This window comes from Thamnophis sirtalis, unplaced genomic scaffold (genome assembly GCF_051295495.1).
Source record: "Thamnophis sirtalis isolate CommonGarterSnake01/CBP01778 unplaced genomic scaffold, rThaSir2_p1.2 scaffold_12, whole genome shotgun sequence".
NCBI classification, from domain to species: Eukaryota; Metazoa; Chordata; class Lepidosauria; order Squamata; family Natricidae; genus Thamnophis; species Thamnophis sirtalis.
Genome location: NW_028261392.1, coordinates 60,454,282 through 60,480,350, shown reverse-complemented (window position 1 = coordinate 60,480,350; position 26,069 = coordinate 60,454,282). Strand labels below are relative to the sequence as shown.

At 38.4% G+C, this 26,069-nt stretch overlaps 2 protein-coding genes across 3 annotated transcripts; one reads left to right on the top strand and one right to left on the bottom strand.

Moving 5' to 3' along the window:
• Window positions 1–273: 273 nt before the first annotated feature.
• On the bottom strand, window positions 274–14,307 carry LOC106539545 (uncharacterized). 2 transcript variants are annotated; one of them, XM_087726856.1, is made up of 8 exons: window positions 14,165–14,306; window positions 13,090–13,704; window positions 9,457–9,528; window positions 8,134–8,202; window positions 5,695–5,742; window positions 3,568–3,621; window positions 2,906–2,998; window positions 274–1,555 (listed from the first exon to the last, which is right to left on the bottom strand). In XM_087726856.1, the coding sequence occupies exons 2-8, from the start codon at window positions 13,550–13,552 to the stop codon at window positions 759–761; spliced, it is 1,596 nt and encodes a 531-aa protein (XP_087582982.1). In that variant the 5' UTR covers window positions 13,553–13,704; window positions 14,165–14,306; the 3' UTR covers window positions 274–758. The 2 variants fall into 2 exon arrangements, with proteins under 2 accessions (XP_087582982.1, XP_087582983.1); XM_087726857.1 differs by lacking the exon at window positions 8,134–8,202 and having other exon boundaries at window positions 14,165–14,307.
• Window positions 14,308–16,087: 1,780 nt separating this feature from the next.
• On the top strand, window positions 16,088–25,341 carry LOC106539546 (torsin-1A-interacting protein 2). The gene is made up of 4 exons (XM_087726851.1): window positions 16,088–16,316; window positions 18,619–19,112; window positions 21,598–21,735; window positions 23,432–25,341. The coding sequence occupies exons 2-4, from the start codon at window positions 18,647–18,649 to the stop codon at window positions 24,238–24,240; spliced, it is 1,413 nt and encodes a 470-aa protein (XP_087582977.1). The 5' UTR covers window positions 16,088–16,316; window positions 18,619–18,646; the 3' UTR covers window positions 24,241–25,341.
• Window positions 25,342–26,069: the final 728 nt, after the last annotated feature.

Sequence of the window (26,069 nt, the reverse complement as noted above, 5' to 3'; positions counted from 1 at the left end):
TGCATCTATTTTTCTTTCTTGATCCTGATTGTATTTCCTTTTGCTGTTTCTCATTAATCTCATAAATTTCTCATAAATCTGAAGGAAGTCTTTGGTTGTCTAATAGTGATAGTCTAACTGAACAAACTGAAGAGGCTTGTGTTTTTGGATTGATGCAATTATAATTATTTGAAAACATACAGACTGCATTACATAGCTACAGGCCATTTTCAAAGGAGAAAAACAGTCTATCATTGAATTGACATAGGCTTACACCTTACAGAATCTACGGTTACAATTTTTTTAAAAAAATGCAGTTTTGGGAAATGGAGTAAGACAGAATTATTCTTAGGCTATAAAAACACCTGGTCTCAACTTCAACTTTGCAGTCCCATTAAACTTCAAGCAGAAAGATAGAATCTAGTACTACAATTCCTTACCTTGTTGCCCACATTCACAGTACTTTCCAAAAGGATTTTGATACTTTAAAAAAATCATATTACACAAAGTTGGTTGAGCCCGAGCAATAAGATATTTTCCCCTTAGTATAGAATCTTGATTTCCAATAAATCACTAGAATTGTGTTAAAGGTCTAAAAGTTCTTATAAATTACCAGCTTCCTTATAAAGGAGAACTCTTATTGATATTGAATGACCTATAACTTCAGTAATTCTGATTAGTAAATTGCAATTTTCTCATTATATAAACATTAACAGACTTATACATGTTGCGTTGCATTTGTGTTGTGTTGTATTTTCTTCTTGCTCCCTTACCTTAAGTTATTTCATCTGCAAGCATTTCTCCTGAGGGAGGAAATTTTCTGGCCATATAGGTAAGACTAGATGGGCTATGCGACTCCACAAACCACTCAACTTATCTGTATCCATGTAATTATAAGACTTTGGTGCGTCCGTGTTAGTAAATTTAGCCCAGAGGAAATCTTTCACTCTCTCCTCAACTTCCAACAAGGAAAAGCTCTTATTCAGGGACTCCCCATCCAGAAGAACGGTCAATAGTAAAGCCACATCTTTAAATGCTGCATTTTCATGGTCACAGTACTTGTAAAAAATCAGGGTGGAACCTGCGGGTAATGAGTCAAACCGATGGACTACCGCTGCTTTGTTACCATTCTCAAAACCAGAGCTCAGCTTCTCATCGACAGTAAGTTTGACAACATCGCTATCTTCAGCTCTTGTGCTGGCCCCATCAATTTTAATTGTAAGTGCACCTTGAGAAGAGGAGAAAGCATCCGCAATCTGGTTGCTTAAACACTTCAACACATCTTCAGCTTCTTTTGAAGCGGTGAGTAATAAGATAGCTGGTTCCAAATGAGGGTGAGAAGAATTTAGACGTTTCTCAAAAGTACTTTGGATTCTGTTCCACACTATTGTGTCTTGACTTGGGTAGGTGTTCCTGAGCTCTTTCATTTGGTTTTTAAAAGCTTGTAGAACTTTATAATCGATTTCCGAAACGTGAATTGATGAATGCCGAAATACATACCATCCACCAGCAGCAATGCAAGTTGCCACAAATATCACAATAGCTGTAAGTGAGTATCTTCTTTCAGGTTTAGAAACTGGTACGTACATGTAAGAAGGGAAGGGGGAAAAAATCAGTAATGCACTCATATTTTATTACATTAAGTGTATATCCTTACTTGAGTCTTTCTAAACATTTACCCTAAGAACTTAAGGACTCAAGTGTTCCAAAAACAGATTGCAAAGAACTCTAATTCATTAGGAAAGTGTCAACTAAACATTTCAATCAAAATATATGTATTTTTAAATGAATATTTTAACACCCTACACAAATAACCAAACTGATTTAGAATGTAGCCCATTATTTATCACTATATATTAGGTTGTTGCTAATATATTGACCAAAGAACCTGTCATGAAGTGACTCAAACCTATACTCTCCACAATCAATGTACAATATTAATATATGAAAATACAGTTTTATTATTTATTAAATTTCTAGATTACCCAACCCTATAAACAAAGTGGCTTCACAAAGTTAAAATAACAACTCCATAAAAGCAACATTCATAAAATAGCTACCCAAGAGAACAAAATCGTCTCTCTTCAGTTCAAAAGAGCCTACCAATCCCTCTTAAACCAAGGCCTAGGAAAAAGCTGGGATTTTAAAGAAAATGGGATGATGGAGAACATCTTGATCTCGGAGAGGGAGAGATGTTATCCCACAGCATAAATGGAGCAACAGAAAAAATTGTTCCCGGTTTCCTCTTAATGACAGTTTGGCAATGGGACCTGAAGCAGGTCAATGCTGTTGGGAGCACACAAAGCAGATGGACACTACAGGCAATCAGACAACCCCTCCCTTAGGGTCTATACCAGTGATAGTCAACCTGGTTCCTACCACCCACTAGTGGGCGTTCCAGCTCTCATGGTGGGCAGTAGGGGTTTGCTGTAACTCTGCTTTATAAATTTTATAAAGTAAAGTTACTTCCCTACTTTATAAATCACCATTATTGTGGAACCGGTGGGCGGTTAGAAAATTTTACTACTAACAGAGATACAAAAGTGGGCGGTAGGTATAAAAAGGTTGACTACCCCTAGTCTATACCATTAAAGGGCTTTATAGGTGATAACCACCCAAAATTACATCCAGAAGCCAAGTAAGAGCTAACTGGAAATTGCATTCTTTTATGCTCCTTGCTTTCCCATATGTACTTCATTTTGTCACTGGGTGCCTCTCTGGCAGTTGAAATCTAGTTATTAGATTGTATCTCTAGTCTTCAAAACAGAAAAAAGGAAGTTGTCATTCTGCATAACCGAGCACATCTGGATTTGTCTTATTACAGAGAGTTCCAGATTCCTCAGATATTTCAGACATGAGTGCATGTGTAGTAGACTATATTGGTTACCACCATACATAGTTCTAAATGATTAAAAATAAGTCTTACTTTTTAAAGGAGTCTGTAGTTTCTTCTTCTGTAGAGCATCAAACTTTTCACGCTTTATGATTCTGTGATTCTCTAATATTATGTCAGCCTTTGCTAATAATTCGGGATTTGGGTAGAGCAAGAAATAAATACATCACTTTCAGTAATTATCTTTTAATTTATATATCAAAATGAGAGAACTTTGCAACTTTATACTGTAAAAAGTTTTCATTGCAAACAAGCAGTAGTAACTTTAATTTGAAGCAATTTGAGTTCATTTTTACATAATTTATAAAATCTGTGTTTTAATTCTTAGACAGACACTTCTACTTTTGGGTTCCACATATATTTTGTGCTAATATTTGCTCTTTATAGCAGCAATTTTAGAAAAATCTAAATTTTGCTGCCACTTTGTCTAGCAGGAAAGAAACTATCCAGTTTTGACTGTACATGCCACGAGAATTGCTGGACTTCTGTAAGACTGTGCTAGATCCCTGTCAGACCTTATCCCATGTTTTCCTCTCTGCTTTACATAAATAATCCAACAGTCAGCATGATCTGGCTATATATCTGCTATCATTTATAATGGCAGATCATAAAACAACACATAGTTAATATAAATATGAAACATTAAACCAAATAACATAATTCTACATGTGACAGAGCACAACATTAATAAATACCTTGTTTTCTGTGGCTTAATTCTTCCAAATTCTGCACTGAATCTGAAAAAGAACCTCAATAGGAGAACAAATGATCATATTAGAGATATAATCCATCTCTTCATTACTACAGTATGTCTAAATGCAAGAATAGATACTGATTAACAAATATTTATTCACCAATTACAAAATTCCATCCAAAATTAATTCACTAATTAATTAAACCAGAAAAAAATAAGACAAAACATAACAACCATGGATACTTAAAACAGCTTTCTTAAGATATGAAAAATATCTTTACATAATAAGCATTTAACTTAATTATCCACAATTAATAATGCTATTATAATTCCCTCACATCTTAGTTAGCTACATACCATTAACAATGTTAACACATTTCACTTTAATCGACTAATATATCCCTTCTTTCCCTGCCTCCTTTTCTAAACATTTTCCACTTTTAGATTCTCTTCTTTCCACCCATTCTCCTGGCTTCTTCTTTTTCTTATTTTTATAATGACTATATCTTTTCTTCAAAATCCTTTTTCTCCCTTTTAATTTTGCTATGGTAAATTTATTCAGGGTTTCTCCCAATCTTTCCCCACTATTCCCTTTACTGTTTAGTTTTTTTCTTTTTGGGGGGACGTTCCCCCTTGTCTGCTTTTTGTATGCCACTGTAAATCCCAGTGAAATCATCTAAATGTTTTCTTTTACAATCCCTCTCCCTTCCACGTTATTCAAAATTGAGTTTGAGGATGTTATGTTACCTATAGCAAAATCGAATAACAGATGGAAAATGAAATGATAATTAGGTTTAACTTGGAAGGGGCAAATAATGGTATTGTTTACCTATTAAGAAGAAATTAAATTTAAGATGAAAAATACGGAAGAAAATATGGCTGAAATTGGAAATAGAAATATGATGTAAAATGAATTATGTATATGAGAGGACGTTAAAGGGGAAAACCTGAGCAATACTTTGCTTACAAAAGAAAATGGAGTTAGTAAAAAAAGGCTGTGCTATGAGACATGAGTATTGATTGGCAGGTCCAAAACAGCATTAAGATCATGGAACAGAGAGGAATTGGGAACAGTTGCCAAGAGACTATTGATATAACCATAGATTCCTCCATTTGTCTATCTCCTAGAGCCCACCACTATGCATCAAAGGCAAATTACCAACCTTTGTTATCAGTTCAATAAGTAACTGCAAAGTCACCCAATTTCAATCTCATAAAATACACACTGATTAAAACAGATACTGGGAGATGCATTATTTCTACATCTATTGCAGTATTACATGGGCTGTAGAGGTAGTCCTTGACCGATGGCCATAATGGAACCTGATTAACAACTACCACTCCCTGCTCTCTTAACAATGCAGTTGTTAAATGACTGCGCAAGTCATTAAGCAGGACATGTGGAGCCTCTGCTCCAGGCCTTCCCCATCCTGAGGCTCTTCTGTGCTTCACTTCCCCTGTTGTGCAGGATCCCCACAACTTTTTTTTTTACTGAAAAGTTTTAATAAATTTTACAGTAGCAATAGCAGTTAGACTTATATACCGCTTCATAGGGCTTTCAGCCCTCTCTAAGCGGTTTACAGAGTCAGCATATCACCCCCACAGTCTGGGTCCTCATTTCACCCACCTCGGAAGGATGGAAGGCTGAGTCAACCTTTGAGCCGGTGAGATTTGAACCGCTGAACTGCAGATAACAGTCAGCTGAAGTGGCCTGCAGTACTGCACCCTAACCACTGCGCCATCCCTTCCCCTTCCCTCCCTCCAACCCAACCCTGCCACCCCTCCCTCCCCCCAGCTTCCCAGAGCAAAATAGAGAGTATAAACATTTCACCCTTCGAGCCCCAGATTTGGTCCTGGGGGTCTATGGGGAGCTCTACCCTTGCCCGGCTGCTCACCTCCCCCTCTTTTCCCGAGGGGAGTGCTTTCAAGCCGCTTGACAGCTGATTTACGCTGTTCTAGCAGCTTAACGCGATCACGGGGCTGGCGTTCCCACAGGAACGTCCTTCAATGCCTACGGTGCCACCGGAAGACAGGATCCCCACAACCTTTGAGCACGTTCCTCTTCCCACTGGGTTCCCACAGACCTTAGGCCTGCTTCCCATCCCACCAGGCCCTCTTTTTTGCTTACCTCTCGAAGTTCTCTTGAGCTCAGGAGTTTGGGGCGGGGAAAGATTACCTAGATAATAAGTCACAGTTAGTGCAAGTTCAAAAAACCCCACAAAATTCGATTTAGGGACAATTGTAAATTGATATCGTCACATTTAATGTGATAACAACTTCAGTTAATGGGAGTCTAGTGTTTGTGCATTTGTGCATGCATAGTGACATTTTTAGATGCAGCTAATCTTTATTTGTGCAAAATGGAGAAAAGAAAATTCCTGTTAGAGGAAAACAAGTACAAGTTTTAAAAAAGAGGCTCATTATTACATTAGAGCAAAAAATTTGATGTAATTGAATGACATGAATATTGTCACAGAAAGTTTAAAAGAGAAGAAGTTGGAATGCCTGAATCTACAGTAGATTTTTTTAAAACTTTGTTTACTATAACTATTATGTGATTTTGTGAACCACAAATTTAAATTTTAGGTATATTATTTTTTATCCTTTACTGTAACATTTCACTAATATTAATATAAAAATTATGTTTAAAAAGTTTTCATTATTTATTTTTCTCAAGCTGAAACCAATTACCATATTTTCCATAGAAATACTGGTATGAAGGGTGTGAATTTGAATAACATCACCATTTCATGGAAATCATTAACCTCACTGAGACCTACCTGTATTGGGAAATTGTTATGCATTTATGACCACTAATAGACCAATAAATAATGAGGTGATAAAAGTTACTTTCATCTTTAAGGACAATATTTTTTTTGTCCTTATAACAGGTGAGGCGTTGCAATTATTTCATTGTTGATAAAGCAGATATTTTGGAATTTATGTTTCAAACAGGAAATAGGTTGTGCTTTTCATTTCTTAATCAATTTATGGGATTATTATCTGTAATGGCTAAAAGAGATTCTTTTTAGCCACAGCCTGTCATTCCTTTTTGAAGCTCTACACCATTTTTGAGACTTTGTAGTTAAATGACAAGAAAGAGGAAGCAAGCTAAAATAAGGAAGCATGGAATTTGAAGACATGAATATTATAAATGATATAAAATAAGAGCAAGTGATGCAATGATGTGTAGAAGGTTATCAAACCACTGAGGCAATTTCACAAATATCTGACAATGTAAAGGACTTAACTGCAACTTTGGAATACAAACCTGACACCAATCTTTATTATTATTATTATTATTTTTATTATACAATTTCCATTGGTATATATAAAATTTCCATATCCACAAGGGCAGTGTACTGACTGGGTACAATCTCTTTTAAATACAAATAATAAATCTTATGCACACAATAACTATAATTATTCTCAAAATCTATTCACCATAATCTTCACTTATCTTTATTAAAACATTTTCCGTTATTTAATTAAATGCTCTGTTTGGCTTTATCTATATTTAGCTAATAATATCAAGCATTATAAATCATATAAATATCACATTTGTAATCATTATCATCCAGGTCTATTAATCATAGTGTTTGCTTATATTCATTATTCAATATTCATTATTTAATTACACATTTACTTCATTTTTAATTACTTGCCCTCCTTAATTCTAAATTTCTAACTTCGACTTCTATTTTCTAACCATTGATAGAATAATTCCCAAGTTTAAAAGTATTCTGTTTCCTTATCCTTAATGTTCAATATTAATCTACCCATTTCAGCACATTCTAGTATTTTCTTTAATATTATCCTCTATAGGTATATTTTCACTTTTCCAATTTTGTGCATAGACAATTCTCGCTGCTGTTACATGTAAAATTAACCAATCTTTATTATGATGATGGATTAAACATAATCATCTCAGTACAATTGAAACAAGAGCTCTAAGCAAATCCACAATTTTCAAGAGGAATTTTTTGAATGGATACTAACAAGGTCGAGAAATCTTTGGTAAAAAAAGACTTGATAGACATTCCAGAGAAAAGATTTTATGCTATAAAGACTTAAACTTAATGAAGCTTTTGTAGTTAGAATGGAATTTTACAAGTCTGATATATGTAAGAATTATGTCAGGATTATTAAACTGCTTGTTGAAGAAAAAACGTTGAAATCTAAAATATTTCAAGGCATCATTTTAGGGAATTTTGTATCTGGGAGTGAAATGAAAGTCAAATTCTCAAACTATTTAAATAGAGCAATATAAAACAAGGTTGGTGGAAACTTGAATAAAAAACTTTTAATAACACGGTTAAACATATTTGTACCATGTTTTTCTTCTTTTACAATATTTTTTATTTATTTTATTTGTTCAATTTCTATGCCCACCATCTTAGTCAATGATTCTGTGCAGCTTAGTTTATTCAATATGATATAGATATATATATTTTAAAATATTCCAGAATTACCTTTGGAAGCATTTATCAAATCAAAACAGAACCTAAATAATTGTACCCTTTAAATGACAGAGTTTTTTTGTTAAATTGCCACAGGTTTTATTTACCTTCTCTTGAAGTCCTAATAGGCGGTCGAGTGAGTATGACACCCGACATTTTGATGTTATCTGTATTTTCTGTCAAAGAAAGAGGAATAAATGAAATAAAAAATGGTTACAGATAGACCTATTTGACAAAACAACCTACAGTTCTAGCTCCCACTTGACAAAATGAGAAATAAATAGTATATACGTATTTATATATTAAAAAATCATTAGGCTTTTTTGTAATGTGCTTTTTCCTACAAATTTGTGCATACGTAAAAAAAAAATAGTACATGTGTTTTTGTGTGTTATATTTGCTTACAAACGGAGCAATCAAGGGAGAAAGGCCTGAGTAAGAGAGGTGACCAAGAACCTGATGTTCACTCTGAGCTCAAGAGATCTGTGTGGAAATGGGACGGAGTTCCAGAAGGACAACTATCACTGCAGCTTTCTCCCAAACTGGGCTTTATATCAGGGTGGCTAGACAGAATGAATGGCTGTAGGCCAAGGATTACCTGTATATTAAGTCTGCTTGTTTAAGAGGAAGAACTATTATGAATGTTTACAATCCTGAACCACTTATAAAATAATAAAGATGTTTTTAAAAATCTAAAAAAATGTAAGAACAAGTCAGACTGAAGATACCATCAGAAAAAAAAAACATCCAGTAGCTTTTATTAGCATTAAACTTGTATCTCTTCCCATCAATAACAGTAAAAAAACATTTAAATTGCCTCTTTTAAATGATATGCAACATGTGTAAGATAAATAACATTTTTAAAGATTTTACTCATAGCACATCTTTGTCCTCAAAACTCAGTAGGTATACTAAGTATACTCAGTATACTAATGAATAGCAGAAATACACCAAAGCGAGGAGTAGAGGGAAAGAAGAGGGAGGAGTAGAGAGGGAGTGAGAGGGGAATGGAAGGAGGGTGAGATGGAGGGAGGGGGAGAAAGGAACGTTAGAGGGGGAGGGGAAGTAGAGGAGGGGAATGCTGAAGGGGAGAAACGAAAGTTGGAGGGGGAGAAAGAAAGGGTGTATGGAGGGTTGAAGTGTTATGTTGGTTTTGTATTTTGGAATATAAGAAGAGTTGTGTTTATTGTTTCTTTAATCGCACAGTATATAAGTGATTGTATAAATTGAAAATGAAAATGAAATAAAACATATATTGAAAAAAAAAACTCAGTAGGTTTAATATTAGAAAATGAAAACTGATCTTTGTACAGATAATTCTTGAGCTACGACCACATTTGAGCCCAAAGTTTATCTTCCTAAGTGAGATGTTTGTTAAGTGAGATATCATTAACAAAATGTTCATTATTATAAAGAAAATCCAAGATTACCTGTCTGTGTTTGCATTTTGCCATTAAAATTTTTGCTGGACGCTCTGTTTCTGGCTTCAGTTGAGGAACAATCTTCCAAATAAAGAGGGAAAAGTCCTTAATAAATACAGCATAAACAAGCAAACATCCAGGTATTATTTATTTGATTTGTGTGCCACCCATCTCTTCTAGAAGTGACTGTTATATCACTCCTAGTCCTATGAAATGCTGTATGAATAGGTGCTAAAGTATTTCTGGGACTCCTCTTGCAATTCTTACTACCAATGCCTCACTTTTTTATATTTCAGAAATGTTTAAAAGAGAACCTGCATATAAGTGTGATATGAAGTAAAGGGCTCCAAATTCTTGGTATTTTGCGTTCTGAATGAGTGCCAATATGTCCAAAGTAACCATTTTATATACAACTAAGCCTCTTACAAAATCTTTGAACAGGCTCTTAAAAAGTTTGTGGGACTCTGGGAAAAATTAGTTCGTGGTTCACAATATAAAGCATAGCTTCTATACTTCAAAAATGTTTCTTAAAACAAAATAATGGTTTCCTCACAATAACTTCTCTCACATGTCCTTTTCTTATTAGGTATTTAATTCTGATTCAAAATAATAGTTCATTCTTTTGCACGGACAAAAAGTGATGATGAAAATTGAAAAGATAACCCAAAGGAAAGTTAAACTGTTTCTCCAGGCTTTTTCGCAAATTGCATTGCACCAAATCTTACCAATTTAGCAAAATGCAACCTACACCATATCATTTCAGGGATATTTTTTCATTTTAACAATTAGGATGTGTTAAAAAAAAACAATAGAAAGATATTTCTTAGTCACCTGCTTTTTCTCAAGTAAAGTAATTCAACTAAAAAATCAAGTCTCTTCTACTTGAACAATTAAACAATGCATACTATTGTATGGGAGATATGAATTCTATAGGACAGTTCATATAGATGAGTAGAATGCTATTTTTACATTTTTCTCAAACCAATGCAAGATTCTTAGAGCGGATGTCTAAAAAGCAGAACTATTATATATCAGTTCTGCAATAAACGGAGTCAAAAGAATTAGCTTGCATTTTCTATTCCCATAAAGGGAGAAGGACGGAGTTAACTGTAGGGAGAACTGCCCCACAGTTCTCTGTAGCCTATTATGTCACACTGTTAAAACACAAGCTTTTAATATACCGGAAATTGAGCATCACTGTTTTCAGCAGATGGCAGCATCTGTCAGGGATGCCTTTTTAAGGCTGTTTGGCCTGCATTACTTGAATGGGAGGTCACCCAGAAAATACAGGTAATCCTCAACTTACAACAGTTCATTTATTGACTGTTCAAAGTGATGTTGGAAGAAATGTCCTTCTGGGTTCGGCTCCAAGTGGGGGAAAAGACACTGGAGACATGGAGGCTGCTTGGAAAGATTGTTTTAATGGTGGACAGGACCACATGGCTTGAGCCCTGAACAGAAAAGGTGATCACATGCTTCAATGTTGGTGGAGAAGAAGAGAAGGAAAAGGGAGAAGAGAAGCTGAATCCCTGGTTTTATGCCCTCTCTGGCCTTTGATTTTGAGCTTGTATTCTGATTGGTTGTCAGACTCCCATGGGCCCATGCAGGGGCAACTCTGCGTTTTGAATCCAGGTTTGGTTGAGTTCTCAGATGCCATGTGGCGAGTTGGGTAAAAGGGCCAATGTTATCATGCCTTAATCCCATCACTCTGGACCTGAAGGGGAGAACTCTTTATTATGTAAAGTGGACTAGCTCAGGCTTTAATGGCCCATTGACAAAGTGGGGATGGGCAGGAAGCTGCAGGCAGCTATTCCGTCTTTTAAAACACGTTTCTTCCTTTTCCCATCCAGAGAAATATTCTGCCTTTTCAATTATTTCCTAGGATATTTCATTTTTTTCTGGGAGAGGGCTGGGTTAATAACTTCCTACAGTTACAACAGCATTGGGAAAAAAAGGCACAACCGTTTCCCACTCTTACGACCACTGCAGCATTCTTGAAGTCCCCCGATCAGCTATTTGGTCACCGACTCAACATTTATGACGGTTGTAGTGTTGCGGGGTCCTGTGAGATCATCTTTTGAGACGATCTGACTAATCCGGGGGGAGCCAGATTCACTTAACAACTGTGTCCACTAACCTAACGATTCACTTAACTGTCTCACTTAGCAACATAAACGGGGAGGGGGGGTTTCAACATTGGTCGTAAGTCGAGGACTACCTGGTAGAGCGCAGCAGACTGGGAAATAGATTTTTTCCCCCCTAAAATTAAGACAGCAGCTAAATAAAAAAAAAAAAATTAAGACAGCAGCTAAATAAAAAAAAAATTAAGACAGCAGCTAAAAAAAAAAAATTAAGACAGCAGCTAAATAAAAAAAAATTAAGACAGCAGCTAAAAAAAAATTAAGACAGCAGCTAAATTAAAAAAAAAATTAAGACAGCAGCTAAATAAATAAAAAATTAAGACAGCAGCTAAATAAATAAAAAATTAAGACAGCAGCTAAATAAATAAAAAATTAAGACAGCAGCTAAATAAATAAAAAATTAAGACAGCAGCTAAATAAAAAAAAATTAAGACAGCAGCTAAATAAAAAAAAATTAAGACAGCAGCTAAATAAATAAAAAATTAAGACAGCAGCTAAATAAATAAAAAATTAAGACAGCAGCTAAATAAATAAAAAATTAAGACAGCAGCTAAATAAATAAAAAATTAAGACAGCAGCTAAATAAATAAAAAATTAAGACAGCAGCTAAATAAAAAAAAATTAAGACAGCAGCTAAATAAAAAAAAATTAAGACAGCAGCTAAATAAATAAAAAATTAAGACAGCAGCTAAATAAATAAAAAATTAAGACAGCAGCTAAATAAAAAAAAAAATTAAGACAGCAGCTAAAAAAAAAAATTAAGACAGCAGCTAAATAAATAAAAAATTAAGACAGCAGCTAAATAAATAAAAATTAAGACAGCAGCTAAATAAATAAAAAATTAAGACAACAGCTAAATAAATAAAAAATTAAGACAGCAGCTAAATAAATAAAAATTAAGACAGCAGCTAAATAAATAAAAAATTAAGACAGCAGCTAAATAAATAAAAAATTAAGACAGCAGCTAAATAAATAAAAAATTAAGACAGCAGCTAAATAAAAAAAAATTAAGACAGCAGCTAAATAAATAAAAAATTAAGACAGCAGCTAAATAAATAAAAAATTAAGACAGCAGCTAAATAAATAAAAAATTAAGACAGCAGCTAAATAAATAAAAAATTAAGACAGCAGCTAAATAAATAAAAAATTAAGACAGCAGCTAAATAAAAAAAAATTAAGACAGCAGCTAAATAAATAAAAAATTAAGACAGCAGCTAAATAAAAAAAAATTAAGACAGCAGCTAAATAAATAAAAAATTAAGACAGCAGCTAAATAAAAAAAAAATTAAGACAGCAGCTAAATAAAAAAAAAATTAAGACAGCAGCTAAATAAAAAAAAAATTAAGACAGCAGCTAAATAATAATAAAAAATTAAGACAGCAGCTAAATAAAATAAAAATTAAGACAGCAGCTAAATAAACCAGCAGTCCAGACTGACTGGAAGGAGACTGGTCTGGACTGGCATCAATGAGCGTGTAAGAAGCCAGTGCTGATTTCTTACCTCTAAAAGATCCAGCTAGTAGCTCCTCTCTGGGCTGCTGCTGCTGTTCGGTCCTTGCTTCCTTCTCGGCCAGCCATTCCGGTTGGAACCCCACGCTACCTTCTCCTTCTTCCCCTTCTTCTGCAGCCGCCGCCGCCGCCGCATCTCTCTCATCTTTCGCAGCCTTCCTGGTAAGCCGCCTTCCCGACATATCCAAGCCGTGAGGCCTCGGCGAAGCCCCCGACATCGAGTGCTCGACGACTTCCTCAGAAAACCTCACTTCCCGACGACGACCGCCGCTGCCGCCCCGGGAGATGGAGGAGGAGGAGGCGCGAATTCGAAAGCCGCCGCCGCCGCCGCCGCCATTTTGTGAGGCCGTCCTCCTCAGAGGCCGCCTGGGCGTCACGTGCCACGGGGGCGGCCTCTCTTCGGCCTCGCTCCGGCGGGGGGAGTCCGGGGAGGCCGCCAACTTCCCTTCGGGCATTGGTGGTCGTCTCCGTTCCCTTCTCACCTCGCCGATCTTTTCCGGCCGGTTGTTTCTATCGCCGATGCGCGCGGGGCTTTATTCCCGTCAGCGTCGCCGTCTTTCTTTTTTCGTCGATTTCCACCGGCCAACTTTTCATTCTAGGCCGCAGGCTGCCAAAGAGAAAACGAAAGCCTATATTGTAGCGCTTTTTTTTCTTTTCCTGGAAATACTAGGTTTATTATTCATATCCCAGCGATAAACAACCTCAATATGATGTTTCTAGAGCAGTGTTTCTCAACCTTGTCAACTTGAAGATGTCTGGACTTCAACTCCCAGAATTCCCCAGCCAGCGAATGCTGGCTGGGGAATTCTGGGAGTTGAAGTCCGGACATCTTCAAGTTGACAAGGTTGAGAAACACTGCTCTAGAGATTTAGGTCACCATCACCAAATACAAAGAGCATAAAACAAGCAGACGATGATGAGCTTGATGGAAATTAACAGTTTATATGGAAGTTATGACATTTCAAAATTTCCTAATTAGTACAAGTCACTGCTATTTCTATATTGTAGCGCTTTTAATCCTTTGCATTTGTTCCTTCTCAACTCTTCCACGTGTTTTTTTTTCCTACCCCTCTTAATTTGCCGTCCTCTTCCCTTTAGCAGGAGCAAAGCAGTCGATTTAATCCTTTCCCTTGGTGGAAGTTAACTTGATCCTCTTCAAGGTCCTTTAATTTTTGACGGACAGCCGCTCCTGGCTCGCTCATCTGTCCTTTTTTTTTTTTCCTTTTCCGAGAACAGACAGGACAGCAACAAAAAAAGAATAAGACCAAGAAATAATAAGCTACATTTTATTCCCCCCCCCTTCCTCCTCTTATGGGTTGCCCCGAAAATTTAGCCCAGATTAAGTATCACACACTGTACCTAGTCCACAATCGCCAAGTAAAGAGTATTTGGCTCAGCCCAGCTTCTGATTAAAAAAAGTAAATAGGTCACCGGGAGTGACCTATTTACTTTTTTTTTTAACCTTCTGGGGAGGTTTCTTTTAAAGTAAACCTCCCAATTGATTCAGCCAAACCAAATAAATAAATAAATAAACTTTAATTCTGCATCTTTGTATATATGATAACAAAAGATAACAATCTTTTGGAAGATTGCTGCAATTTCCAAATGTAGGAAAGTTATCATCCAGCCCTCTCCCAGAAAAAATGAAATATCCTAGGAAATATTGAAAAGGCGGATGGATGTGAAAAGGGAAGAAACATGTTTTAAAAGACAGAATAGCTGCCTGCAGCTTCCTGCCCATCCCCACTTTGTCAATGGGCCGTTAAGAAGGGCAAGCTAGTCCACTTTACATAATAAAGGCTTCTCCACTTCAGCTCCAGGGGGTGTGTGTGATTAAAGCATGATAATATTGGCCCCAAGTGACCACATGGCATCTGAGAACTCAACCAAACCTGGATTCAAAATGCAGCCTAGAGAGTTGCCCCCGCATGGCCCTATGGGAGTCTGACAACCAATCAGAATACATTTCTTACACAGGAACAGGAAACAGAGAGGTGGGACTGAACAGGTTATAAAAAGCCTAGCAAGCCCCTCCCTCAGCCCTTCTCTTCTTCTCCACCAACATTGAAGCATGTGATCACCTCTTCTGTTCAGATAATCACCTTTTGACAAAGTCAAATGGGGAAACCAGATTCACTTATGTTACTAACTTATCAGCTGCAGTTATTCACTTAAGAACTGTGGCCAGAAAGGTGGTATAGTGACCAAAGTTACAATGGCATTGAAAAAAGTGACTGATGACCATTTTTCACACTTAGCGACCATTTTCACACTTCGCGACCATTGCAGCATCCTCATGGTCACGCGATCAAAATTTTGATGTTTGGCAACAGTTACAATTTATATTTGTAAATTGTAGTTATGTTGAAATTAAAAAAAAAATTACAATACTATTTTTGCACTGTATGAAAATTTTTGTTGCTCCGTATAAAATTTTTAATCCACACACACACACACACACACCGGTCAAAGGTGTCCCTCTTTACCAATCTGAAAATCTTGGTGACCTTAATTATGACCCATCATAACTGAGTACAAAGTCCCATCATCATTCAGAATTCTAAATCCAAAAGTTTATTTCACTTCTCTTGCAAACACGCCTTTCTTTATGGACAGGAATCACCTTGGGACAAAGAATTAGCAATATATTTGCTTTCAAAACCCTACAGTTCTAATTCATCCAAAATCAGCAACATTTTGATTTTAATAAGTATTAAAAAGGCAGGAGACCTTTTATTTTTTTTTTGCTCTTTATCATTTTTAAGTCAATATGTTGTCTTTTCAAAGAAAGCTATCATCAGCACTTTATAGCTCGAGAGATAAGGCACAGCTGCTGAGCGAGGAGAAAAACCCTCCATAAAAGAGGACCTTCCACAGTGGAATGAACATTGGCCGAGGCGACAACCTTACAAAGAAACGTCACCGAATCAGCTGTTTTGCACAGCTGTATTGCTTTCTCTCATAGTCATGGAAGAAGGGGAGGAGGAGGAAACTACACCTCCCAGCATCCCTCTGCAAGGCCTTGTACTGCGGAACAAATCATTCGGACGTTAGTAGGAATTACGGATTCTGGGATAGTTGCATGTTCGGCTTCTAGGAAGTTATCGGAGGAGTTTCGGTTTAGTTTTAGGAAGAGAGGATCTGAACCTAATCCTTGTCTCCTTTCACACGACGGACGGACGGACGGAACAACGTGCATGATTAACTTTTTGCGGAAAGGCAAGTCTCGGTTGTTTTAACTTTCGTTGTTGTTGTGATGGTTGTTGGGGAGGGGAAGGAAGGGACGCGCTTCCAAATTCCCACCGCTGTGTTCAAGGGAGAGATTTGCTTGCGATGATCTAACGATCAGTTGCAAAAGAATGGCCTTTGCCGTGATGCTTTTCTGCTCCAAGTCTTAGACTACTAGTAAGTCCTAAGTTCCAAGTAGTTAAAAGCTGAAAAAGTAGCACCGAAAGTACTGGGATCCTCTGCAGATCAGCGGATCCAGGAAGCGGACAGTAAGAGAGGCGTTTTGGACTTAGCGCCCGCCGAAGGGCGAGAAGCTAACGTGGCCAGGGCGAGTCCAAGGGGAGAATTGGAGGCGATTTCCTGGAGGGTTCCTGGGCGATAATACGTGGAAGACACTTTATATATATATATAAAGTGCATATATATATGTTGTATTTGTGCTGATACCTATACCTATACACATATATACATACATACATACATACATACATATGTGTGTGTGTGTGTTTTTATTTGTGCTGATAAATAAATAAAGGGAGACTAGTATAGATCTATTTCAAGCTATTTAGCTCTCATCAGCTAGCTTGAAATAGATCTATACTAGTCTCCCTTTATTTATCAGCACAAATAAAAACACACACACACACACATGTATGTATGTATGTATGTATGTATGTATGTATGTATATATATAGGTATAGGTATAGGTATAGGTATAGGTGCTTTATTTGTATGCCGCCCTTTTCCCTGGGGGGACTCAGGGCGGCTCACAGTTCAGAGGGAAGGGAGGACAAACCAGATTAAACACATAAGACAATACATCGTTAAAAGCACAACATTCATACAATTCGGGTGGGGTTGAGGTCTTTAGCCCCAGGCCTGTCGGGACAGCCAGGTTTTAAGGGCTATGCGGAAGGTCTGAAGGGTGGTGAGGGTACGAATCTCCACGGGGAGATCGTTCCATAGGGTCGGAGCTGCCACCGAGAAGGCTCTCCTCCGCGTGGTTGCCAGTCGACACTGACCGGCTGATGGAACTCGGAGGAGGCCTAATCTATGGGATATAGATTATATATATTCCTATATTCCTATATTCCTATATTCCTGTTTCAGGTTAATTTCCCAAAACTAAGAGAAGACCATTCTCTTTTCCATTCAAGTACTTATCACTGGACAAACCTAAAATGCTGTGTCCAACTATGTTGCTCTTGCTTTCCGTAATAGTTATCCTGTTGTAGGAAGTTATCAACCCAGCCCTCTCCCAGAAAAATGAAATATCCTAGGAAATATTGAAAAGGCAGAATATTTCTCTGGGTGTGAAAAAGGAAGAAACATGCTTTAAAAGACAGAATAGCTGCCTGCCCCTTCCTGCCCATCCCCACTTTGTCAATGGGCCATTAAAGCCTGAGCTAGTCCACTTTACATAATAAAGAGTTCTCCCCTTCAGCTCCAGAGTGATGGGATTAAGGCATAATAATATTGGCCCTTTACCCAACTCGCCACATGGCATCAACCAAACTTGGATTCAAAACGCAGCCTAGAGAGTTGCCCCTGCATGGGCCCATGGGAGTCCGACAACCAATCAGAATACAAGCTCAAAATCAAAGGCCAGAGAGGGCATAAAACCAGGGACTCAGCTTCCCTTCTCTTCTCCACCAACATTGAAGCATGCGATCCCCTTTTCTGTTCAGGGCTCAAGCCATGTGGTCCTGTCCACCATTAAAACCATCTTTCCAAGCAGCCTCCATGTCTCCAGTGTCTTTTTCCCCACTTGGAGCCGAACCCAGAAGGACATTTCTTCCAACACTGTTTTAATTATCCTGTCTTCGTCTCTAGAAACAAGCCACACCCCAATTTCAAATAAGTGTGGCTTCTGCATAATAGGGGAATAACCTAGGGACATAACGAAGGCTTCCTGCATCCTGGGGCAAAGAATTGCAGGGGAACTGCCTGGTCAGGATTAACTGTGTTATTCTCTATATTATAGTGATAATCTAGTTCATAGTTTTCCAACCTTACCTGGGCTGCGCTGACTGAAGAGGAATGGTTTTGGGCTGCCCATAAACTATATAACATAGTTAATTGTTCTGATCTTTCATTTGAGCTTTAACTCCTCTTTGCTAGGCTAGCTCTAAGCAGATTATATCATTCCTTGTTTCTTCAGTCATAAACTATCTGGAATTTCTTAGTCCCATATTTATTTTGAGCATAGTCAATCCATCGAAAGCAAATCGTTTTGAGCACATAACAACTTAAAAGTTACTGAAACCATATTTTATATGTTGCCCCCGGACAGACTCCCCTGAAGAAGAAAAAGAAGTCTTATGTCAGAAAGGCAGATGACTCTTCAGCCCCCCAATGTAGAAAATATCTCAGCCAGCCTTCAACAGGATGAGGCCGAAGAAAGAAAAGAGGATTCTTTGGCAGAAAAACTGTCAGATTCCGATGGACTCCCACTCGGAACAGAGGATAGTGACGCTACAGAGGATAGTGACGCTACGGGGTGCATTGTAAGACTTCCATCTGATTCTGCTGATTTCCCTGATAGTTGTGTAGATACAAATTTGTTGAATTCTTTACATGAAAAGACAGAATGTTCCACCCATGCTGACCTCCTAGATTCTCAGAAAGAGGAAACATCTTTAACAGAGACTGTTCCAGAAGATGAAATCAATTCACAGGGCCAGAACTCTCCGAAACATACTGAAGAAACAAAAGAAGGTGATTTGGACCAAGAAAGTGAAACAGTTCAAAATCTTGAAGACATAGAGAAGACATACCCGGTTACAGGTAAAACAATGAGAAAATACAACAACATATTCTATATTAAATGTATCAAATATATATTTAACTGTAAACATATAAGACAAATGGGGTTGACAAACTCCCATGTCAAGTTACACAAGTGGAATAAAATATTTGACATTGGTACAAGTTTCATAAACATGATTCTGATTACATTTTTCTAGTTACAGTTGGTGCAAATAAGTAAACTTTCGTTGCAGTGTTTCTTCAGATGAGAACTTTGCTAAGATTTATAAACTATAAAGAGTAAAAGTTGCTAAAATCCCTCTTTTATGGTAGCACACGTTTTAAGGAAAGACATATCACTGTCCTATTTAGTTCTGTACACTTCAGTGGTGGGTTCCAAAACTTTTTAGAACCTCTTCTGTAGGTGTGGCTGCTATGTGGGAGTGGCTTGATGGCCACGTGACGGTGGGAGTGGCTCAGCAGTCATGTGACTGGATGGGTGTGGCCAACTTGTAAAACGTGGTGAAACTCACCTAACAACACTCTTGCTTAGCAACCAAAATATTGGCTCAGGAACTCTGGCATTGAAGCACGCAAGTCTTAAAGCTCTCAAGTTACAAGACCCTTGCATCCCTAACCCTTTAGAAAAAAAAAACCCCAGGGGTGTTCAAACTTGACAGCTTTAAGACTTGTGGACTTCAACTCCCAGAATTCCTCCTCCCACTCTTCATCTTGACGATGTTCGGATGGGTAGGGGGGAGGGAGCTGGAACCGGTTCTAAACGGCACTGTAGATTTGTGTAACCTCTTCTATAGAAGAGGTTAGAACTGGCAGGAACCCACCCCTGGTACACTTACTATAAAATCAAAACCAAGCTGATCAAATAAACCATACAGTAATTAATGAAATTCTTGATAATATCATTTGTAGTAATCATAACTGTTTATTTACTGTGTAAAACAGTGTTTCTCAACCTTGGCAACTTGAAGATGTCTGGACTTCAACTCCCAGAATTCCCCAGCCAGCGAATGCATTCGCTGGCTGGGGAATTCTGGGAGTTGAAGTCCAGACATCTTCAAGTTGCCAAGGTTGAGAAACAGTGGTGTAAAACAAAGGGTGTTACACCTAAATCAAATAAAATGGAAAAAAAATCATTATTTTAATATAACTAGGGACCATAAAATCTTCATTTAAAAATGGTATTTTAATAGAGACTTTGCAATCCAGGAAATGTCTAAATTGAAATATTGTAAAACACCATAAGATTCCACTTACATCTGCTGTTTTCAATGGAATCGTCTATGTTGGCCTTCTTAACTGCTGCATATCTATAGAAAACAGTAAGACTGGGAGACCGAGATAATTTGCAAAGCTGTGACTTGCTAAATAAATTATGGTGACTGGTTTCACACAACAAAGTTAGGAGCAAATCCAAAGAAATTATAGAATGGTTTGGTATGATGTTTCAACTAGGAACATAGAATTGCCACAAGGCATGAGAAGGTTGATCTATTGCTGAACTTCCACTGATTACTTACAGGCAGGGCAGGGGTCCCCAACCTCTGGGCTGTGGCCCAGTACTGGGCAATGAGCTGTTGAGAACCAGGCCACAGAAGCAGCTGGCAAGGGCGCATATGCGCATTTCCATTTGTACAAGCAGCAGGCGCGCCCATGTGTGCTTCCATCTGTGTGAGTGGCCTGTGCGCACGCCAGTGGTGGGTTTCAAAAATTGTTCGAACCTACTCTGTGGGTGTGGCCTCCTTTGTGGGAGTGGCTTGCTGCCCATGTGACCGGATGGGAGTGGCTTGCCGCGGATATGAAGATGCCAACGACACTTGTCAGAACCACCTTAAATTACCTCTCATACAGCACTGGCATGCATAAGAATAGGATGTAAACTTGTTTTTTAAAAGGCATCTTTGGTTTGCGTTAAAACAACTTCAACACAGGCAATGTTCTGATTGCACCACAAACGCAGTAGTCATCCTTCCCTTTCACAGAGGCACTGAGTTTTATAAATAGGAGCATGATAGTGTAGAATAATCATATCCAAGGACCAGTGGTGGGTTTCATAAAATTTTGCAACCTCTTCTGTAGGTGTGGCCTGCTTTCCGGGTCCACTGGTGGAACTTCTTCTAACTGGTTCGGTAGATTTGACGAACCGGTTCTACCGAATAGGTGCGAACTGGTAGGACCCCACCTCTGGCGCATGCGCACTGCTTGTGCAAATGGAGTTGCATGCATGCACTTGCTGACTACTCACACAGAACCATCCCCCCTTTCCTCCTCTCCCCCCATATCCGAAAGATTGGGGAACTCTGGATTAGGCCAAGTTTCTGGGTTTTGATTCCTCAGTTATTAGACTGTAATATTCATAACTCATATCCATTGACATGCTAGTGAGGAGATCTGGGACCAATGGTTGAAAAAGCTTGCTGTACTGATTAGTAAAATTGTATAATTAGACTTCTTATAACTGGACAGGTTGTTTCTCATAATACTGCTATGCTTTTTTTCTTAAAAGATGTACAACATACGACATCCAAACTAGTGCCCGAAATCTATTCTCGGAAGACAAGTGAATACTTTACATCAGAAGTAAATCAACAGAACTCCGTGAAAAAGCTGGTAATAAATAATTCTCAGTCTTCGCAAGATAATGGTAAGAATATTCTTGATTTTTTTTATGAAACTGATCAACTAAATCATACAATAATTAATGAAATTCAAGTCCCGATAATATTTGTAGTAACCCTTATATAGACTTATTTTACTGGGTAAAAAAAGGATGTTATTGCTAAATCAAGTAAAATGAAGAAAAAACAAACACCAATATCTTGCTGTAACAAGGGAACATGAAATCTGCACTTAAACATCGTATTTTAATACCTTAGAAGCTTTGTAGTCCAAATGTATAAAGAACTTCTTTGTGGAATATCGTAAGACAAAGCAATACTTCATTTACTCTGCTGTTTTGATGAAATTGTGCATGTTGTGTATACTGGAAACCGGAAGCTTAACTGCTCTTTCATTGTACACATGGGCCTCCCACGTGTACACGCTCCCAGTTTGCCACCACTATAGAAGATAATAAGACTGGGGCACATAATAGTACTCCCAGTTCGCCACCACTATAGCAATAGCAATAGCAGTTAGACTTATATACCGCTTCATAGGGCTTTCAGCCCTCTCTAAGCGGTTTACAGAGAGTCAGCATATTGCCCCCAACAACAATCCGGGTCCTCATTTTACCCACCTCGGAAGGATGGAAGGCTGAGTCAACCTTGAGCCGGTGAGATTAGAACCGCAGATAACAGTCAGCTGAAGTGGCCTGCAGTACTGCACCCTAACCACTGCGCCACCTCGGCTCTCTTAGAAGATAGTAAGGCTGGCTTCACATAACAAACTAAGGGGTTTGGTGGGAAAAAATGTCTTAAAGCCAAACAAAAGAATATTAATGCTATAAGGGGGGAATTGAACCTGAACTGTATTTATGTATCTATCTATATCTATTATATCTATATAATAAACAGACAGACAGATATAATTGGGGGGGGGGTGACCTGATGCCTGGCGGTGGGAATTGGTTCCTACTACTGTTTCGATATTGATACTTTGTCTTTGAGATTTTTCAATTTCAATTTAATAAAATTTGTATGCCGCCCACTCCCTTGGGACTCTGGGCGCCCACTCCCTTGGGACCCCCTTGGGACTGCCGCCCACTCCCTTGGGACAGAGCCGAGGTGGCGCAGTGGTTAAATGCAGCACTGCAGGCTACTTCAGCTGACTGCAGTTCTGCAGTTCAGCGGTTCTAATCTCACCGGCTCAAGGTTGACTCAGCCTTCCATCCTTCCGAGGTGGGTGAAATGAGGACCCAGATTGTGGGGGCAATATGCTGACTCTGTAAACCGCTTAGAGAGGACTGAAAGCCCTATGAAGCGGTGTATAAGTCTAACTGCTATTGCTATTGCTATTGGGCGGCTTACAGACAGATAAAAAAGCATTTAAGAATTTAAAAGTAAAAATACAATTGTTAAAATTACACACCATCCATTCAGTCTTAAGTGGGGCTGGACATTGATCAACAGCCCCAGGCCTGCCGGAACAGCCAGGTCTTGGTGGCTTTACGGAAGGCCGGGAGAGTGGTAAGGGTCCGGATCTCTACGGGTAGATCGTTCCACAGGGCTGGCGCAGCTACAGAGAAGGCCCTCCCCCCTGGGGGGGGGCGCCAGAGATATGAAATATTTCCATTAATAATAAATTACTTAAGTCTTTGGCGTGTGACTTTTGTCCTCGTGTGATGTTTTCTGAATAGTTTTCTCTTTCTTCCCTCTCCACTCTCTGCCCTTAATTATCAGGCTTTCTCCGCCGTGGAGTTTTCCTAGCCATAATGGTGGCGTTGATCGCGATTTTCGCAAGTTGCTGTCGTTACTATCCTTCACACGCTCCAAGTATGCCGAAAAACCCAGTGGTGGAGGTCTTCCTATCAAAGTTCAATCCGCTGAAGGACGTCTTCCCAGGTCAGAGTCCTTACCTGTGGGGACGAGTACGGAAAATATTGCAGAAGCACCTTAACGCATCCTACCACACTGAACCAGCGATCTTAATCTTTACTGCTGCCCAAGAAGCTAAATCAACTCTGAAGTGCCTGAGCACCCAGGTTGCCCGCGCCTATTCATCATCCCTGGGAGGCCGCACAGTCCACGTAGATGGGATTTCTAAATCTACTCTAAGCAATGATCTTGCAAAGCTAGCAGTTGACGAGGAGTTGAGCGTTGGTTTCCACGGAGGAGGGAAGGCAGCCGTAATACACCAGTTCGAATCCCTGCCTGCAAGCTCCACCTTAATCTTCTACAAGTACTGTGACCACGAGAATGCCGCTTTCAAAGACGTGGCGCTGATTTTGACAGTTTTGCTGGAGAGTGAGAAGTTGGATCCTACCATTGGTCTACAAATCGTGGAGGAAAATGTGCGGGATTTCCTCTGGACTAAATTCACAAACTCTGATTCGACCAGTTCTTACGACCTTATGGATACCGATAAGCTAAGTGGGCTCTGGAGCCGCATATCTCACTTAGTCGTTCCTGTACGTCCTGTGGCATTTATAGAAGATAATGGCTGCTTTCAACAAGTGGCAAATAAAGAAGACTTCACTTTTAAAAATTAAAAAGAGGAATCCGCTTTCTTTCTGCAGTTTTCTGAAAGATTTGCACAAATCAGATTTTTTTTTTTGTTTTGTTTGCCTGATAAGGACTAGAGGTATTAAAAGGAAACAAACTTAATTTTAAATAAATCATGCATTGTGATGTTGGTTTTGATTACGGCTTTCATAACAAACCAGAAAAGGAAATTACTGAACTGGTTTTATTGTTGAGTTGGCTTTTGCAATGTACTTTAATGCAATATTTTTAAAGATGGATAACTAGTATAGTTAAAGATGGATATGAGAACTCTAGTAACTAGTGATCATGTAAACCCTAGTAACTAACTAGTGATTATGTGAACTTCTCAGTTCCACCACAAAACCGTGTTCGACTAAAGGGCGCTCGATGAAACCGCGTAGCTGACGTCATCACAGCGCGACAACAGCGCGGAGAAAAAAGCACGCTGTAAACGCTAAACCTAAAATTAACCCCTAAACCTAAACCTAACCCCCCTAAACCTAATCCTAACCCTTAACCTAACTCTAAACCTAATCCTTAACCTAACACTAAACCTAATCCTAACCCTTAACCTAACCCTAACCCTTAACCTAACCCTAACCCTTAATCTAACCTTAATCTAACCCTAAACCTAACCCTTACCTTAACTTGAATCGGCTTGCTTTCAAAGCGCTATTTAAAGCGCCCTTCTTTCTCCGCGCTCGCTGTTGTCGCCCTGTTGATGACGTCAGCGACGCGGTTTAATCGGGCGCGCTTTAGTCGAACGCGGTTTTGTCGTGCCACGGAACTTCTCATAAGCAAACACTACACAGTTCAGCATATTTGCACAGGATCTCATATTCAGCCAACTTACTGAAAATTAGATGCTGATATTAAAGCTAATTGCGAAATAAACTACGTAATTTTCTGAATTTATGTAGTTAATATATTGAATTTCTATAAAGTTTTTTTTTTAATACAAACTCCACGAATTGAGTTGTCAGATAAGCAAAATGTACTGTATTTGTGCATTTAAGGCATATTTTCTAAATGGTAATTCTAAAAATAGCTTTTACTATATAATGTGATATACTACACTCTGTATAAAGGAGCTGTTATTGATTGCATCTCTTCTCAATTTTGGTGATTTTTAATTTATGATACAAACTGCAATTCCTTCCAAAGGTACAATATAAATATCCTATTGGGAACAGAATATGATGCTTCATGATCAGTCAATATATTTCATTTCATCTAATTTAATATTTTTTCAGGCACTGATTAGGACTCCTGGACTTATCTGGATCGTGACCCGTCAAAACCGCGGTAGAATAAAGCGCGCCTGACGAAAGCGCGTACATGACGTCATCAGCAGCGCGATAAAAAAAATTTAAAAAAAATTAAATTAAAATTAAAATAAAATTAAAGCAAGCCGATTCACATAAAGGTAAGGGTTAGGTTTAGGGTTAGGGTTAGGTTAAGGGTTAGGGTTAGGTTTAGGGTTACGTTAAGCGTTAGGGTTAGGTTTAGGGTTAGGTTCAGGGTTAGCGTTAGGTTTAGTGTTAGGTTAAGGGTTAGGTTTAGGGTTAGGTTTAGCGTTAGGTTAAGGGTTAGGTTTAGGGTTAGGTTTGGGGGGGGTAGGGTAAGGTTTTCGCTTTAATTTTAAATTTACCGCTCACAGCGCGATGTTTTCGTCACGCTGTGATGACGTCACGTACGCGCTTTCGTCGAGTGCGCTTTATTCCACCGCGGTTTTGTGGTGGAACCATCTGGATATCTTGGCATTGAAGGTGGCTGAGAGTTCTTAGAACTGCTATTGAAAAAGAACTGAAAGGGGTATAGTTGGAAAAGCTTC

What these genes read in the sequence shown, in the direction of transcription:
- LOC106539545 (XM_087726856.1), bottom strand. Translation starts at nt 13,552, where the DNA reads ATGCCCGAAGGGAAGTTGGCGGCCTCCCCGGACTCCCCCCGCCGGAGC. An exon ending in TATTAGGACTTCAAGAGAAG is followed by an intron (nt 5,743 to 8,133) that starts GTAAATAAAACC and finishes CTTATTATCTAG; the next exon opens with GTAATCTTTCCCCGCCCCAA. An exon ending in ACTACAGACTCCTTTAAAAA is followed by an intron (nt 1,556 to 2,905) that starts GTAAGACTTATT and finishes TGTACGTACCAG; the next exon opens with TTTCTAAACCTGAAAGAAGA.
- LOC106539546 (XM_087726851.1), top strand. Translation starts at nt 18,647, where the DNA reads ATGTCAGAAAGGCAGATGACTCTTCAGCCCCCCAATGTAGAAAATATC. An exon ending in GAAGACATACCCGGTTACAG is followed by an intron (nt 19,113 to 21,597) that starts GTAAAACAATGA and finishes TTTTCTTAAAAG; the next exon opens with ATGTACAACATACGACATCC. An exon ending in TCAGTCTTCGCAAGATAATG is followed by an intron (nt 21,736 to 23,431) that starts GTAAGAATATTC and finishes CTTAATTATCAG; the next exon opens with GCTTTCTCCGCCGTGGAGTT.